We start from the raw sequence: 14,782 nt of genomic DNA on the forward strand, positions 1-14,782 counted from the left end.
AATGCCATGGAATTGGCAAGATTTATAATTGATCAATACCAGTCGTTATTAGATATTCCACTACATAAGCTGTGTCAAGTTCGTGGCTCACAACAGGCATTTCAAATGCGGTTATCTCCTCCCTGATCATCCAACCTCCAGCTCGATGACGGGGTGGAGATTAAGTAAACGGGAATTATTCCCACTTACTCTGCATTATCATTAATTATACCATCATGTGTGCCTAATCATTTGCTATGAAGCCGACGAGCGGTGTATTCGTCAATGGGTTTTGTTCAGCCGGGGATTGATCCGATCACCTTACCGCCATGTCCCGCATCTTCGGGGTGATCATTCACTCTTGTCTCAAAGTAAAACCGGTGCAGGCATCACCTTCCAGAGTTACGGCATCTGGGTTAGATAGGACAGCAATCGTCATCAAAGAACGTTGTATCGTATATCCACTTCCTTGCTTACGCAGCGGGCGTCGCGTAAACCCCGCGCTACACCACAAGAGGCAGGTTGTTTCGGAGTTCGAGGTCGGAATAAGGCGGCCGTTGACGCGCCACTTTAGGCTGGCCCAACGGTTGGCGATTGATAAAGTCAAGAGGCTCTTTCGTCGCGATGCCTCACACTTGATGCATCCATCTAGCACACAACACCATGAGGACACAGCAACTCGTTTTCGGCGGCCTGCTCGGTCTCGCCAGCGCCCAGTTTCCACCCAAGCGGGAGGGGGTGAAATGGCTGAAGTCCAGGTTCCATGAGAAAGTGACGATTTCATACAAAGAGGTACGTGCGAGACTCATTGACTTCCTTGGTGACACCCTCACTGATTGAAATTTGACCCCGCAGCCTGAGATATGCGAAACTACGCCGGGCGTCAAGTCGTACTCCGGCTATGTTCATCTGCCTCCCGGGCTGCTTGACGATGGCAGTGGCGAGGCCCAAAACTACCCCATCAACACGTAAGCCCACTCTCAACCCCGTCGTCGTCTTGTATGTGGGACTTACTACGAACATGTAGGTTCTTCTGGTTCTTCGAGGCCCGCAGTGATCCTGCCAATTCGCCATTGGCCATTTGGCTGAACGGTGGCCCAGGAGGGTCATCCATGATGGGACTCCTCGAAGGTAAGGTACTTCAGGGAAACCAATGGAGGCAACAAAATGACCGTAGCCGGCTGTCTGACTTCATCTCCTCTGTAGAGAACGGACCATGCCGGATCGCGAACGACTCCAAGACGACGTACCTGAACCCCTGGAGCTGGAACAACGAAGTCAACATGCTCTACCTGGACCAGCCCAACCAGGTGGGCTTCTCGTACGACGTCCCGACAAACGGCACCTGGGAGCTGGACGACGAGGGGGGCTTCTTCGTGGTGCCGGCCAACTTCACCGACGACGGGCCGCTGCCCGAGACGAACCTGACCAGCCACTACGGCACCTTTGCCAGCCAGGACCTCGCCCAGACGGCAAACAGTACGGCCCATGCGGCCCATGCCCTGTGGCACTTCGCCCAGACTTGGTTCTTCGAGTTCCCCCACTACAAGCCGGCCGATGGCCGCGTCAGTCTGTGGACGGAGAGCTATGGCGGACACTATGGGCCGGGGATCATGAAGTAAGTGAGGCGCACATGATGCTATGCCCAATCGAAGATGACCACCGCAAATCTGACAGTACTCTGTCACCAGTTTCTTCCAGCAGCAGAACGAGAAGATTGCCAACGGAAGTTCGGAGGAGCAGGGGGCTCACTATATTCACTTGGACACACTTGGGATCATCAATGGCTTGCTAGACATGGCCGTGCAAGGAGAATCGAACATCCAGTTCGCATACAACAATGTGAGAGCATAATACCGCGCCGGAGCCCATAACACGACAGCTTGCTAACCGCGCCTGGCTCCTCAGACGTACGGCATCGAGGCCTTCAACCAGAGCATCTATGACGAGCTCATGCACATCTGGACCAAGCCCGACGGCTGCCAGCAACGGGTATCCGACTGCCAAGCCGCCCTGAAGAAGAAGAAGAAGAAGCGCGACGACCCGGCCACAGAAGAAGAAGCCTGCCGCGGCGTCGAGGACGACTGCTGGGTCCGCACGATCCGGCGCTACTACGCCGAGGACCGCGGCTTCTACGACATCGCGCACCCCCTGCGCGACCCCTTCCCGCCGCCGCACCTGTACGGCTACCTCGCGTCGGCGCCCGTGCTGGCGGCGCTGGGCGTGCCCGTCAACTACTCGGAGCACTCGGCCGCGGTGTCCAGCGACTTCTCGCGCACGTACGACATGCTGCGCGGCGGCTTTCTCGAGGCGGCGGGCGCACTGCTCGATGCGGGCGTCAAGGTCCATATGGTCTACGGCGACCGCGACTACGCGTGCAACTGGGTCGGCGGGGAGCGGGCTAGCCTCGCGGTGCCGCACAGGCGGGCCGCCGAGTTCGCGGGGGCGGGGTACGAGGCCATGCTAGCCGCGTCTCCGGATTACGTGCCGGCCTCGCATCTGTCCCTGGGGAGGGACAAGGACGAGAAAGAGCAGGTCGTCGCGGGCATGACGCGGCAGGTGGGCCACTTCAGTTTTACGCGCGTGTTCCAGGCCGGGCACGAGGTGCCGAGCTATCAGCCGGCGGCGGCGTACGCCGTCTTCCTGCGGGCCATGTTCGACCGCGATATCGCGACGGGGCGGCGGCGCGTCACGGACGACCTGGTCACCGAGGGGCCCGCCGACACGTGGCATATTAAGAATGTGGCACCGGCGTGGCCGGTGCCGCGGTGCTATATCCTGAAGCCGGCGACGTGCACGACCGAGGTGTGGGACAAGGTCAAGAAGGGGCAGGTCGTGGTGAAGGATTACTACGTGGTTGACATTCTCGATGATAACGACGATGAGAAAGAGGGAGAGGAAGAAGAAAGTGGATTGGGGTTCCCGGTGGATGAAAGAGAAGAGAGTCAGGAAGTTATGGGTGAGCTCTGAGGTAATGTCGCAACAACTAGCCACCTATGATGTCTGGTTCATGCAAGGTCCGAGTCAATTCGATTTTGCTGCTTAACTCCCAAGGTCTACTCACTCACTCTGGTTGAAGGACAATTCGAAAGCTGAACATGTTGGATCAGGAGAAGACGTAAACGGCAGAATGAACCAGGACTTGCATCTTCAAATTGCAGTGAAATCCTCAAGCTGAATAGGGACAAGACGGGACCTGTATGACTTCACCGCAAATGTTTCATGGCCAAGCAACCAAGGGAACCTTAATTAAGGGATAAGGGCCCTGCAGCTACCTACTCTAGCTCTAGCTCAGCCCATGGATGTGCTGATGTGGTAAGCAATGCAGTCCCTACATAGTAAAATGGCCCCCGACATCGCCGCTGCACAGCTTACCAACCACATCAGGACTGGAAGATGGTTTGCCGAGTCATCAGATTTGTACCGCATCTGGACATGCAATGTGCGATGCATCCAGCCATCCAACAGTCTGTCTAGCGGCAATGAACTCAATTGACCACTCAGGAATGCGTACCCGGGGATTGGAGGCCGGCTAAAGTTGCCAGGGATCCCGTTGTATGGTCTGCCAGCTAATGATGCTGATCGCCTCGTTCCGAATCGCGGGGCACAATGACTACGTCGAACATTGCAAAAAATTAATCGGCCATCCCACTTTAATTGTCGCCGCCGCGCCCCGCCTCGCTTTCGCATCCCACCATAAAGAAAGACAAGCGACATCTTGCCTGGGCCACTACTTACTTCGTGACTCAACAACAATTTATACATTCATTTCCAAAAGCAAGGTAAATTGGCTCCGCTCCAACTCGATATACCATCTATAAGAGACGCATCAGAACCTCTTGTCCAACAACGATTGCAAGCAAGCCGCCATCCCACTTTCCACACCAGCCATCGCGGGGCAGTTCAACCGAAGAGTCACCACCGACATCATGGCCGATCACCTCAAGCAGACATTCCAGCGCTGCAAGGCCCAGAACCGTGTATGTTGTGGCCTTCTCCTCTCCGCAGTCACCAACGCCAATGGCTTCGATTTGGACTTCTTCAATTGCTACGACACGCCCAGCTGACCTTTTGCGTGGTAGGCCGCCCTGGTGACCTATGTCACGGCAGGATATCCCACTCCCGAGGCCATGCCCGACGTCATGTTGGGCATGCAAAAGGTGGTGCTGGTATGTCTTTTTTCATGAAGTTTTCCTTCTGTATGCAAGTCTTCGCCTCGTGCACTGACACGCCCGCTCATCTCCAGACGTCATCGAACTCGGCATCCCCTTCACAGACCCCATCGCCGACGGCCCCACCATCCAGACCTCCAACACAGTCGCCCTCCAGCACGGCGTCACCATCGGCTCCACCCTCGAGATGGTCCGCGACGCCCGGAAGCGCGGCCTGACCACGCCCGTGCTGCTGATGGGCTACTACAACCCGCTGCTGGCCTACGGCGAGGAGGGCCTGCTGCGCGACTGCAAGGCCGCCGGTGTCAACGGCTTCATCATCTGCGACCTGCCGCCGAGGAGGCCGTCTCGTTCCGCAAGTTCTGCAGCGGCGGCGGCCTCTCCTACGTGCCCCTCATCGCGCCCTCCACCACCGACACCCGCATGCGCATCCTATGCTCGCTCGCCGACAGCTTCATCTACGTCGTCTCGCGCCAGGGCGTCACGGGCGCCCTCGGCACCCTCAACGCCAACCTGCCCAAACTGCTCGAGCGCGTCAAGAAGTACAGCGGCAACAAGCCCGCCGCCGTCGGTTTCGGCGTCTCGACCCGCGAGCACTTCCAGAGCGTCGCCGCCATCGCCGACGGCGTCGTCATCGGCTCCCAGATCGTCACCACCCTGATGAAGGCCGAGGAGGGCCAGGGCCCCAAGGCCGTCGAGGAGTACTGCTCGTACGTGAGCGGCCGCACCGGCGATCCCCAGACGGGGCTGACCCGCGAGGTCGGCATGGTCGAGGCCATGTCCGTCGCCAAAGAGCCCAGCGGCGAGAACGTGACGGTGAGCGGCGTCATCACTGAGAACGACGACACGGACCTGATGGCGGAGCTGGCGGCCATGCATGGCAAGATCCCCGACCGCTTCGGCGAGTTCGGTGGCCAGTTCGTGCCCGAGTCCCTGATGGACTGCCTGCAGCAGCTCGAGGAGGGCTTCAACCAGATCAAGGACAACCCGAGTTCTGGGAGGAGTTCCGGTCATACTACCCCTGGATAGGTCGGCCGGGCCACCTGCAACTGGCGGAACGGTTGACCGAGCATGCGGGCGGTGCCAACATCTGGTTGAAGCGTGAGGATCTGAACCACACTGGATCCCACAAGATCAACAATGCGCTGGGCCAGATTCTGCTGGCGAGGCGGTTAGGCAAGACCAAGATCATTGCCGAGACGGGTGCGGGACAACACGGTGTCGCGACTGCCACGGTCTGCGCCAAGTTCGGCATGGAGTGTACCGTCTACATGGGTGCTGTACGTTGTCACCGTCTCTTTTCTGCGACAAGCTATACATATGTACATATACTGACCCCTTCTGTAGGAGGATGTTCGCCGCCAAGCCCTGAACGTGTTCCGCATGCGCCTCCTGGGCGCCAAGGTCATCGCCGTCGAAGCCGGCTGCAAGACGCTCCGTGACGCCGTCAACGAAGCGATGCGATCCTGGGTCGTGCACCTGGATGACACCCACTACATCATTGGCTCCGCCATCGGTCCCCACCCGTTCCCGACCATTGTGCGCACCTTCCAGTCCGTCATCGGCGACGAGACCAAGAAGCAGATGCAGGAGAAGCGCGGCAAGCTGCCCGACGCCGTCGTCGCCTGCGTCGGCGGCGGCTCCAACGCGGCCGGCATGTTCTACCCCTTCAGCAGGGACCCGAGCGTCAAGCTGCTGGGCGTCGAGGCGGGCGGCGACGGCATCGACACGCCACGGCACTCGGCGACTCTGTCGGCCGGCACCAAAGGCGTGCTGCACGGCGTGCGCACGTACGTGCTGCAGAACAGCCACGGCCAGATCCAGGACACGCATTCGGTCTCGGCCGGTTTGGACTACCCCGGTGTGGGCCCGGAGCTGTCGAGCTGGAAAGATTCGGATCGGGCCCAGTACGTCGTGGCGACGGACTCGCAGGCGTTCGAGGCGTTCCGGATCATCAGCCAGCTCGAGGGCATCATCCCGGCCCTGAGAGCGCGCACGGCGTCTGGGGGCGCTGGAGCTGGCCAAGACCATGCCCAAGGACTCGGACGTGGTGATTTGTCTGAGTGGGCGCGGGGACAAGGACGTGCAGAGCGTGGCGGATGAGTTGCCTACTATTGGGCCCAAGATCGGCTGGGACTTGCGGTTCTAGATAGGGGCATTTTCGTGGGGGTCAAAAGAAACCAAACACACACGGAGAAAAAGAGAATAGAGAAAAGAAAAACACCATAGAAGCGTAGATGAAAGCATTGGTCCTGACATTCGAATAGCATCTGGGAGTTTGAGATCCCCTATGGTTTTCAGGAGACATCATATCACGAGATACCGATTTGTACAAGAGTAAAAATATAGTAGTACAATGTTGCCATATCTTGCTTGCCACCCTATCTGTCCCTTTTAGTCTTTGGTCTAGTGTTCACACTTCGTACATGTTCCATCCCAACTGTGTATGTATGGTCTGAGAGTTTCTTCTTTTTTGCGTGATGGGTGCCAAAAGCAAAAGGACCACTTGACTCTATGCCGTATTCGTCGTCTGGGACGATGCACTCGGGTCGGCGGGCTCCGTGGCCGCCACCCTGACCTCCTCGACCAGGATCTCGCCTGCCTCGGTCTCCTCGCCCAGCACGAACTCCTCCTCCTGCGCCAGCATGCGGTCCGTCTCGCCCATCAGCTCGACGCTGGGCACGGCCATGCCCCCGCCCTCCTGCTGCTCCGCGACCAACAAATCGTGCGCCTTGGGCGGCAGCCCCATGACCTCGCGCTCGCGCGCCCAGCGCTCCTGCACGGGGGCCGACTGCATGACCTTCCAGCGCAGGCGCCAGCCCGCGGGGCCGAGCTCCTTGAGGCGGCGAGCCTTGGCGCCGAGCAGGTAGTTGTCGATGCCGCCGAGCTTGTCGATGGTCCTCAGGACGTGGGTCGTCAGGCGCGTCCGGATGAACATATGGAGGGAGGGCGACCAGAGCCGCTTCGTGTGGCGGTTGGGCTTCCAGTGCGTGGCTTCCTTGCGGTGGTACTTGGCGGCCACGGTGTTGCCGAAGCGGATTTTGGAGGTGCCGTATAGGCCGACGTTGCGTTGCTTGTAGGTGCGGAAGGGGCCGTAGGGGTAGTCGGGGATTTGGTCTTTGGGGACGGTGAGGTGGGTGGGGGTTTGGCGGTGGAGGGGGGTCGTGGTGGTGAAGGTGCGTCGTTGGGAGGATGCGGCGGCGGCGGCAGCACTTGTGGTTGTGGGTGTGATGGTTGGTGATGCTGCTGCGAAGAGGCAGCGCGACGTTATGGGGCGTAGGGAGGCCATGGTGGCGGTCTTGTGTCACTCAATTGACACTGGTTGCCGTCGTGGTCGCTTGAATCGGGTGGTAGTCGGTCGGGGATTTCGCTCGGCGACACACAATCGACGACTACTCGAATTGAAGCTTGCTTGCTCTGGAAGATTTTGGGAAGCAATTGGATTGGAATGATGGACGGCCCGTCAGTTTTAGGTGGGTCCAGGTCGGTTTACTGCAAGCCCCCGCTATGGCAGGATCTCTGGGCCAATCACGAATCACCTGACTTGGCGACTCGTTCGTGCCTGGCTGGACCTTCAACAACTTATCAGGGGGGGGGATCGTCAGCATCAAGTGACGTACTCACCGACAAAAAGAAGGGGAGGAAGTTAATTGCCAGGCGCACTGCCCATCAAGGATTGGTTGACTTGAGATTTTGAGACTGGGCTTTACCAAAAATCACAAGCAGTGGTTTCAACCATCATGCTGCCTCCGGTGGACGAGTCGGTCCTGACCGACAACCCGGACTTCGAGAAGCTGTACAAGTCCCTCTCCGCCGACATCCTCCATCCCGACGGGTCCACCAAGAAGGATGCGGCCGCCGAGCAGCGTGACGCCGTCCGTCGAGTGAGTATAATGAATGAAACAGAACCAATGACATACATGCCCTCGCTTCCTTCTTCTTCTTCGTCGTGGTTCGTTCTTCTTACTAACATAAACTGCAGGAACTAAAGGAGTACCGTCTAAGAGCGACGCGACAGCATCTCCTCAAGCAGGCCATCGCCACCGCAACTCCCCAGTCTGCAGCTTCCCAGCCAGCAGCAGCACCAAAGCAGATGATCCCGCAGCACCAGCGGACAAGGTCGCACCTCACCCGTGCCTCCTCAAACCCAGCTGCCGCGGCGACCGGAGGAGAAGCAGGCTCGTCATCACAGCAGCAGCTCCCACCCGAACTGCTCGACCTCCTCCTCCTCCTCCCCGACTTCCTCGAAAAGGCCCCGCGCCCCGCGCTGTCCCCCCAGCCGGCCCTGCGCCTCCTCCTCAGCACCCCGCCCTTCTCCCGCTTCCCGGCGCACCTCCCCGGCCTCGCGGCCCTGCTCTCGACGCACCTGACCACTCAAGCCGTCGCCCTGACGCGCGTCCTGCACCCCACCACCAACGCCTCCTTCCTGCACCGCCACACCGTGAACCTGCCCACCAGCACCTCCTCGCTCCTCGCCCAACACGCCACGACGCGCCGCGAGCTGACCGACGCGCGCCTCCGGACCACCACCGCCCTCCTGGCCCACTTGGACCAGCACGCTCACGCCCTCGCCATCCTTGTCCGCGCCCTCGAGGCCAAGCACGGCCCCGCCGCCCACTCGACCGCCCTCCGCAGCCAGCGCGCCTGCCTCGAGGCCGCGCTCTGGGCCGCCTCGCTGCGGCTGCTGCTCGTCGAAACCAAAGGGCAGGTCTACCCCACGGGTGCCGGCGGCGCTCTCCGGAACTACCGGCGCCATCTCCGGGATGCGCAGATGCGGCTGAGGACGCGTCGCGGGTGCGGGAGCGGGAACTCCTGGACTACGGTGTCCGACCTGGAGGAAGCGGAAAGAGCAATCAAGAAGATGATGATGGTGACGAGGACGAGGAAATGTCGATCAAGGAGCGGAGGATGCGGGAAATGGCGAGGATCTGGCGCGAGATGGAGGGCAGGCTGGTGGAGATCCAAGCCGACTTAGACCGGTTGGGTCGGAGCTGAAAGCATCTCGGCATTATTAAACAAACATTCCGGTCCGAGCATGAGTATTTACTAGCGAAGGAGTTTCAAGTCGTTTTGTACGGAAAGCGAGCGTTGGGATAAGTCATGTTTAACAATTTGCGATCGGGATTTTCTCGCCTGCAGTGGCGTTTAGGCAATGCTTACCTTAATACGAACTACGTTTTCATGAGCCCGCTCAGTTGCAGAGATGTAGGCTACAAGCCTGGGTCATAAGCACGATATCCAAAGCGCAATGGTTTTTGGGAAAAGAATCTTGGTTGTTGGTACATCGAAGACGTACCGCACGGAGACCGATTTCTATCTAACGGTCTAGCATTGATTGATGATGGGGCCTGATCCAATGCACAGGCACGTTTTAAACCAGATCCGAGTCTGGCAGCCTTCTTTCCAGTCTCGACTCTTTTTCGCCTCTCTTCCCAAACCCGAGGCCGAGCATACAGGTACAAGATCGACGTTTTGTTGTGCCGGGGGTATCGTCACATCTTTGTCGGTCAATCAAAAAGAAAACGCCGCCCCGTTTTAAAAGTGACTTTTCATATAGCACATCTCTCATTGGTCAAAAATAGCCGCATTATCTTAAAAGAGAAAGAGATCGCAGCTTTTAACCCTTGACCTTGTAGATGGCCTCGGCCAGGCGGCCGACGTTCTCGCTGGTGATGCCGGCGACGCTGATTCTGCCGTCCTTGGTGGCGTAGACGCTGTGCTCCTTGGCCAGAGAATCCATCTGGGCGGCGTCGAGGCCGGTGTAGGCGAACATGCCGATCTGGCTGGTGATGTGGCTCCAGTCGTGCTTGCTGCCGAGCTTCTCGAGGTTGTCCTTGAGGAGGGCGCGCATGGTGATGATGCGGTCGGCCATCTCCTTGACCTCGGCGAGCCACTGCTTGTACAGGGTGGGGTCGTTCAGGATCTCGGCCGCGATGCGGGCGCCGTGGATGGGCGGGTTCGAGTACAGGGGGCGCACGAGGATCTTGACCTGCGAGTCGATGCGCTTCTTCTCCTCGGCATTCTCAGCAACGATGGAGAAAGCACCGACACGCTCGCCGTAGAGACCCATGTTCTTGGCGAAGGACTGGGCCAGGCAGATGTTGTGGCCCTCGGCGACGAAGTGGCGGACGGCGAAGGCGTCCTTGTTGGTGTCGCCCGAGGCGAAGCCCTGGTAGGCCATGTCGAAGAAAGCGTAGTGGCCGGCCTCCTTGACGGCAGAACTAATCTCCTTCCACTGCTCCGGGGTGGGGTCGACGCCGGTGGGGTTGTGGGCGCAGGCGTGGAAGAGGAAGATGCTGCCCTTGGGCGCGGCCTTCAGGTCGGCCAGCATGCCCTCGAAGTCGAGGCCGATGGTGTCCTTGTTGTAGTAGCGGTACTTCTCGACCTCGAGGCCGGCGTCCTTGAAGACGGCGCCGTGGTTGGCCCACGAGGGGTTGGGGATGTAGATCTTCTTGGCGCCCGGGTAGAAGCGCTCGAGGAAGGCGGCGCCGATGCGCAGGGCGCCGGTGCCCGAGATGGACTGGGTGATGACGAGACGGTCGAGGGCGGACGAGTCCTTGCCGTAGGCGAGGACGGCGGCGGACTTGGTGAACTCGGGCACGCCGGTGATGCCGGCGTACTCCTTGTTCAGGTTGTTGGAGACGACCTTCTGCTCGGCGGCGCGGACGGAGGAGGGGAGGACGTAGGGCTTGCCCTTGTCATCGCGGTAAGCGCCGACACCTGGAGGGGGAAAACGAGCAAAACGTCAGTCTCGGGGTCTGGAGCACAAGCTTCGGGAAAAGAGGATCTTGAGTGTGGTTCACTTACCCAGGTTGATCTTCTTGTCGAAGGAGTCGGCCTTGAAAGCCTCGGTGATACCTTTTTGCAGCTGCGGTTAGCTTGTGTGGAGTCGAGCTTGACTGAGCAATTTTGTTGTCTTACCCAAGATGGCCTTTCGGGCGTAGGAAGGTTCAGGTTAGCCATTGACGTCGGAAAGTGACACAGGTGCAATCGAGTTAAAAAGCTTACATCCTGGAAGCAGCATGTCAGTCAGCGCATCTAATAGTAGGTATATGTCAACAAATGCAGCGAATGACAACTCACGGGAGGACCCTGGGGCACGTTGGCCCAGGTCGAGCCGGCTCGCACAGCTTGGAAGCGGAAAGCAGTGGCGCGGCGGGCGACGGCGGCACCGCGGGTTGCGACACGCAGAGTAGAGAGCATCGTGACGGAGACAGAGACCACAGTCGGGCGTGGGCTGCAGTATCAATGTCGGTATGGGATGTTTGGAGGATACAGGAAAAGAATGCAGGTGTATTCTTTATAAATCGTATGACTCGACCGACTAACGGGGTGCAATGGGCCAGATCGGAAGCTCCAGAATAATTCAATCCTCAATTTCTACGCCATCGAACGATGACAGCACAGTTGGCGCGCAGGGATCAGCCCTGTAAGGGGCGACAGCTTCCTCTAGTCCGGCCGGAACATCGTTGTTGAGCGCCGTCTCCAGACACCTTCACATGTTTCATTGGAGCGGGTGTTCTCAGGCCCATATCTTAGCCGATCTGCCCCAAGAAAAAGAGGTGTGTAACGTACGTCACCCCATAATTGACCCCCCCTGTAATTGACCGCCTTAAAACATTATTGGTATAAATTAATCACTAATTTTAAATAGTAACCTTTTTCTTAATTTTAAATTATAATATAATCGCTTTTAATAATAAATATAATGTATTTTTTAAAATTTAATCCTTTAATTTTAATTTAATTTAATCTTTTTTTTATATATTATATACTTTTAATTAGTATAAATTTTAAATTTAAACTAATTTATTCTCTTTGCTTTTTTATAACTTTCTATTAATTAATAAATAATTCTTTTTTTAATATTATTTTTAAAGTTTTTTAAATAATTAATATTATATAATAAAGTTACTTTAATTTAATTAATAAAAGTATAAAATTCAACGCTTTAAATTAATATACTTTCTTAATATTAATTATAATATATTATTAATTAAAAGAGTTTAAATAAATATAAGGGCCTTATCTTAACTAGCTAATGCTTATCTTATCTTTTCCAGTCGCTTTTAATTACTGTTTTCAAATAAAAGAGGGCTAGTAAGTGGCTTGGCAACACATACGGGCCAAAGTGTTACGTCCTGACCTAACCATGCGACCAAGGCCCATTTACGGCACGGCGCTACGATGACCCGAGGCATGTACGAAACCCAGCATCAGCGCTTACGACCCACCAGCGATGACGGACCTACCCATTAGAGGCACGACGGACAGACCGATCGGGACAAACAGGCCAAGCTGAACGACCGACCCTGGTCACGTGACGATAAGATACGAGACGCAGCTCAGCAGGGAAGCCTCGAGCAGCTTAGTAGTGCTTAGGTGAGCAATACTAATCATAACTAATTAAGCTTAGTGATGCTCACTTGATCACTACTAAGTAACAGTGAGCAGGGCTACTATTAGGAAAAAAGAGACTAGGTATATAACGACGGAGGTTTCCTTATATATTTTATATAAATACTCTTTATTTTAATAATTAATTTAAATATTAATTTAATTTATTAATAAAGTAAGTAACTTTATTATATAAATATTTTTATTAAACTACTTTTATTATTACTTTATAAATTAAGTGCTATTATTTATTATATTAATAAAGCGTTTCTTTTATTATATGTTTAAATACTTTTTTATATTATTAATATAAACTTAAGTATGTTTTACTAGGTTTCTTTTAAAACTTAAATAACGTTTATTATATAAAGACCACTATTATATTAATCACCTTAAATACTTTAAGCTAATAAAGCCTTTTTATAAGCTTTAATATAATATATAAAGAAGTTTTATTTATTCATAAGGGTTAAATCTATTAATAAAGATAAAAAACAAGTCTCTTAATAATAAGCTTTTATAAGGGTAAATATTATAGTATGTTTAAATTAACCACTATATTATTATAACGAACGCTATTCGAGTTTTAAAAGAAACCTAGTAAAACGTACTAGGGTTTATATTAATAATACGAGAAAGTATTTAAACGTGCGATAAAAGTCCGCTTTTATCGATATAATAATAATAGCTTATAAAAACGAAAATAATTAAGGTGCGTAGATTTAAAAGTATTTATAATAAAGTCGTTAAAGTTATTTATTTTATTAATAAATTAAATTAATATTTAAATTAATTATTAAAGTAAAGAGTATTTATATAAAATATATAAGAAATATTTTTTATTATATATTTAATTCTTTCTTTATTAATCTTTTAAATTATTTATAAGCTTATAATAATCTCGTTATTAGTTTATAGTAATCCATCCTTTAAATTATAGTAATTTAACCTTAGTTAACTTATTTTAAACGTCGTACCTTTTATTACTTCGAGGTCTATTACGTAACTCATTATACCTTATTATTATATCTACCTTTACTCGTTTTATCGTTACGTGGGCTGGGGCCGCTTATTTTATCGCACGATATTAAAGTGTGGCTATGTACATGTTAATATAGCTAACGGTGCGATTGCTAGTTATAGTATTATAACCGGACCGGGTTATTATATCCCGTGCTAATAAGTAGGGTCTTTTAGCCGTATAATTAAATCGAGTTATAATATTATCCTCTTTTTTTAATTATTTTATTTTTAAAGTATTAACTTTATAAATACCTTAGTTATTTATAACGCTAAGTTATAATAGGTTTTTTTTCTTTATTATTTTTTATTATAATATATATTTATTATAAATAGTTATATTATAAAATCTCGGTTTAAAAAACCTATTACGCGTTTAGCTCTTATTATTAACGTGGAATCCTCGGGTGATTTAATTAATATACCCTGTACTTATTATTTTCGCTAAAACCTAGCTTATTGTATAAACGAGAAGTTATTTCGTTACTCGGAGTATATTCGGGTTAGTCGTTCTTATAATAGCACCTTTATTACGTCGGCCTTGACGAAGCTAGCCGCTTATTAGAAAAAACTAGAGGCGGAAGAATTAGACGTAAAGGAGGCTTTATTCTTATTATAAACGTAGTTATTTACCGCCTTAGGTTATTTAGCCTGTTTTTATTATATAAAGAAAATTATAGTAAAAAATTATTTAAAAGCGTTCCGTTAAGGGATATAAGAGTTAAATAAAGAGGATAATATTTTTTTCTCGATTATTAATTAAAAGAATTTCGTTTTAAATAACCTATATTTTTTAAATATTTCCGGGGATATTAATTAGTTATCTTTTAATTTAATAAATTTCTTAAGGTTTAGCCCGTTAATTTTCGTAAAAGGAGCTCTTTTTTAAACCTTTAGAGTTCCTCCGCGACGTTCGTTAAGTATCTTTTAAGTTTTTAAATATTATTTTTTTAATAAATAACCTTTTTATTAAACGAGGTATTAAAAGTTTCGTTCTTTCTTTTTTTAATTAATAATTTCGTACTCGTATTAATTTATTTTAACTTTTAATTATATATTAATTAAAGTTTCCTCGGCCGCTAATTCGAGTAATAAAATATAAAATATAAGGTATATCCGTATTATTTTAAATAATAATAATCGGTAATTAGTTTTTAAAATAATTTTTATAATTTTAAATAATCCGATCTTTTTAAAGTTTAATTTATTATTTA

The 14,782-nt window shown here is 51.9% G+C and overlaps 5 protein-coding genes across 5 annotated transcripts; 3 read left to right on the forward strand and 2 right to left on the reverse strand.

Moving 5' to 3' along the window:
• Positions 1–642: 642 nt before the first annotated feature.
• On the forward strand, positions 643–2,949 carry PG994_000974 (serine carboxypeptidase; the record flags this gene model as incomplete). The annotated part of the gene is made up of 5 exons (XM_066852383.1): positions 643–771; positions 835–947; positions 1,007–1,597; positions 1,671–1,821; positions 1,888–2,949. The coding sequence occupies 5 exons, from the start codon at positions 643–645 to the stop codon at positions 2,947–2,949; spliced, it is 2,046 nt and encodes a 681-aa protein (XP_066720524.1).
• A 959-nt stretch (positions 2,950–3,908) lies between these two features.
• On the forward strand, positions 3,909–6,254 carry PG994_000975 (Tryptophan synthase; the record flags this gene model as incomplete). The annotated part of the gene is made up of 6 exons (XM_066852384.1): positions 3,909–3,959; positions 4,062–4,152; positions 4,226–4,455; positions 4,491–5,154; positions 5,181–5,431; positions 5,499–6,254. The coding sequence occupies 6 exons, from the start codon at positions 3,909–3,911 to the stop codon at positions 6,252–6,254; spliced, it is 2,043 nt and encodes a 680-aa protein (XP_066720525.1).
• Positions 6,255–6,663: 409 nt separating this feature from the next.
• Positions 6,664–7,440, reverse strand: PG994_000976 (mitochondrial 54S ribosomal protein bL28m; the record flags this gene model as incomplete). The annotated part of the gene is made up of 1 exon (XM_066852385.1): positions 6,664–7,440. The coding sequence occupies one exon, from the start codon at positions 7,438–7,440 to the stop codon at positions 6,664–6,666; it is 777 nt and encodes a 258-aa protein (XP_066720526.1).
• Positions 7,441–7,891: 451 nt separating this feature from the next.
• Positions 7,892–9,126, forward strand: PG994_000977 (uncharacterized protein; the record flags this gene model as incomplete). The annotated part of the gene is made up of 2 exons (XM_066852386.1): positions 7,892–8,035; positions 8,134–9,126. 2 exons carry the CDS (start codon positions 7,892–7,894, stop codon positions 9,124–9,126), a joined length of 1,137 nt encoding a protein of 378 aa, XP_066720527.1.
• Positions 9,127–9,768: 642 nt separating this feature from the next.
• PG994_000978 (aminotransferase) lies at positions 9,769–11,354 on the reverse strand (the record flags this gene model as incomplete). Its single annotated transcript, XM_066852387.1, has 3 exons — positions 9,769–10,871; positions 10,959–11,019; positions 11,235–11,354. The coding sequence occupies 3 exons, from the start codon at positions 11,352–11,354 to the stop codon at positions 9,769–9,771; spliced, it is 1,284 nt and encodes a 427-aa protein (XP_066720528.1).
• Between the last annotated feature and the right edge of the window lie 3,428 nt (positions 11,355–14,782).

Source organism: Apiospora phragmitis, assembly GCF_038363925.1.
Source record: "Apiospora phragmitis strain CBS 135458 chromosome Unknown utg000002l:1.0-5516284.0:1.0-5523493.0, whole genome shotgun sequence".
Lineage (NCBI taxonomy): Eukaryota > Fungi > Ascomycota > Sordariomycetes > Amphisphaeriales > Apiosporaceae > Apiospora > Apiospora phragmitis.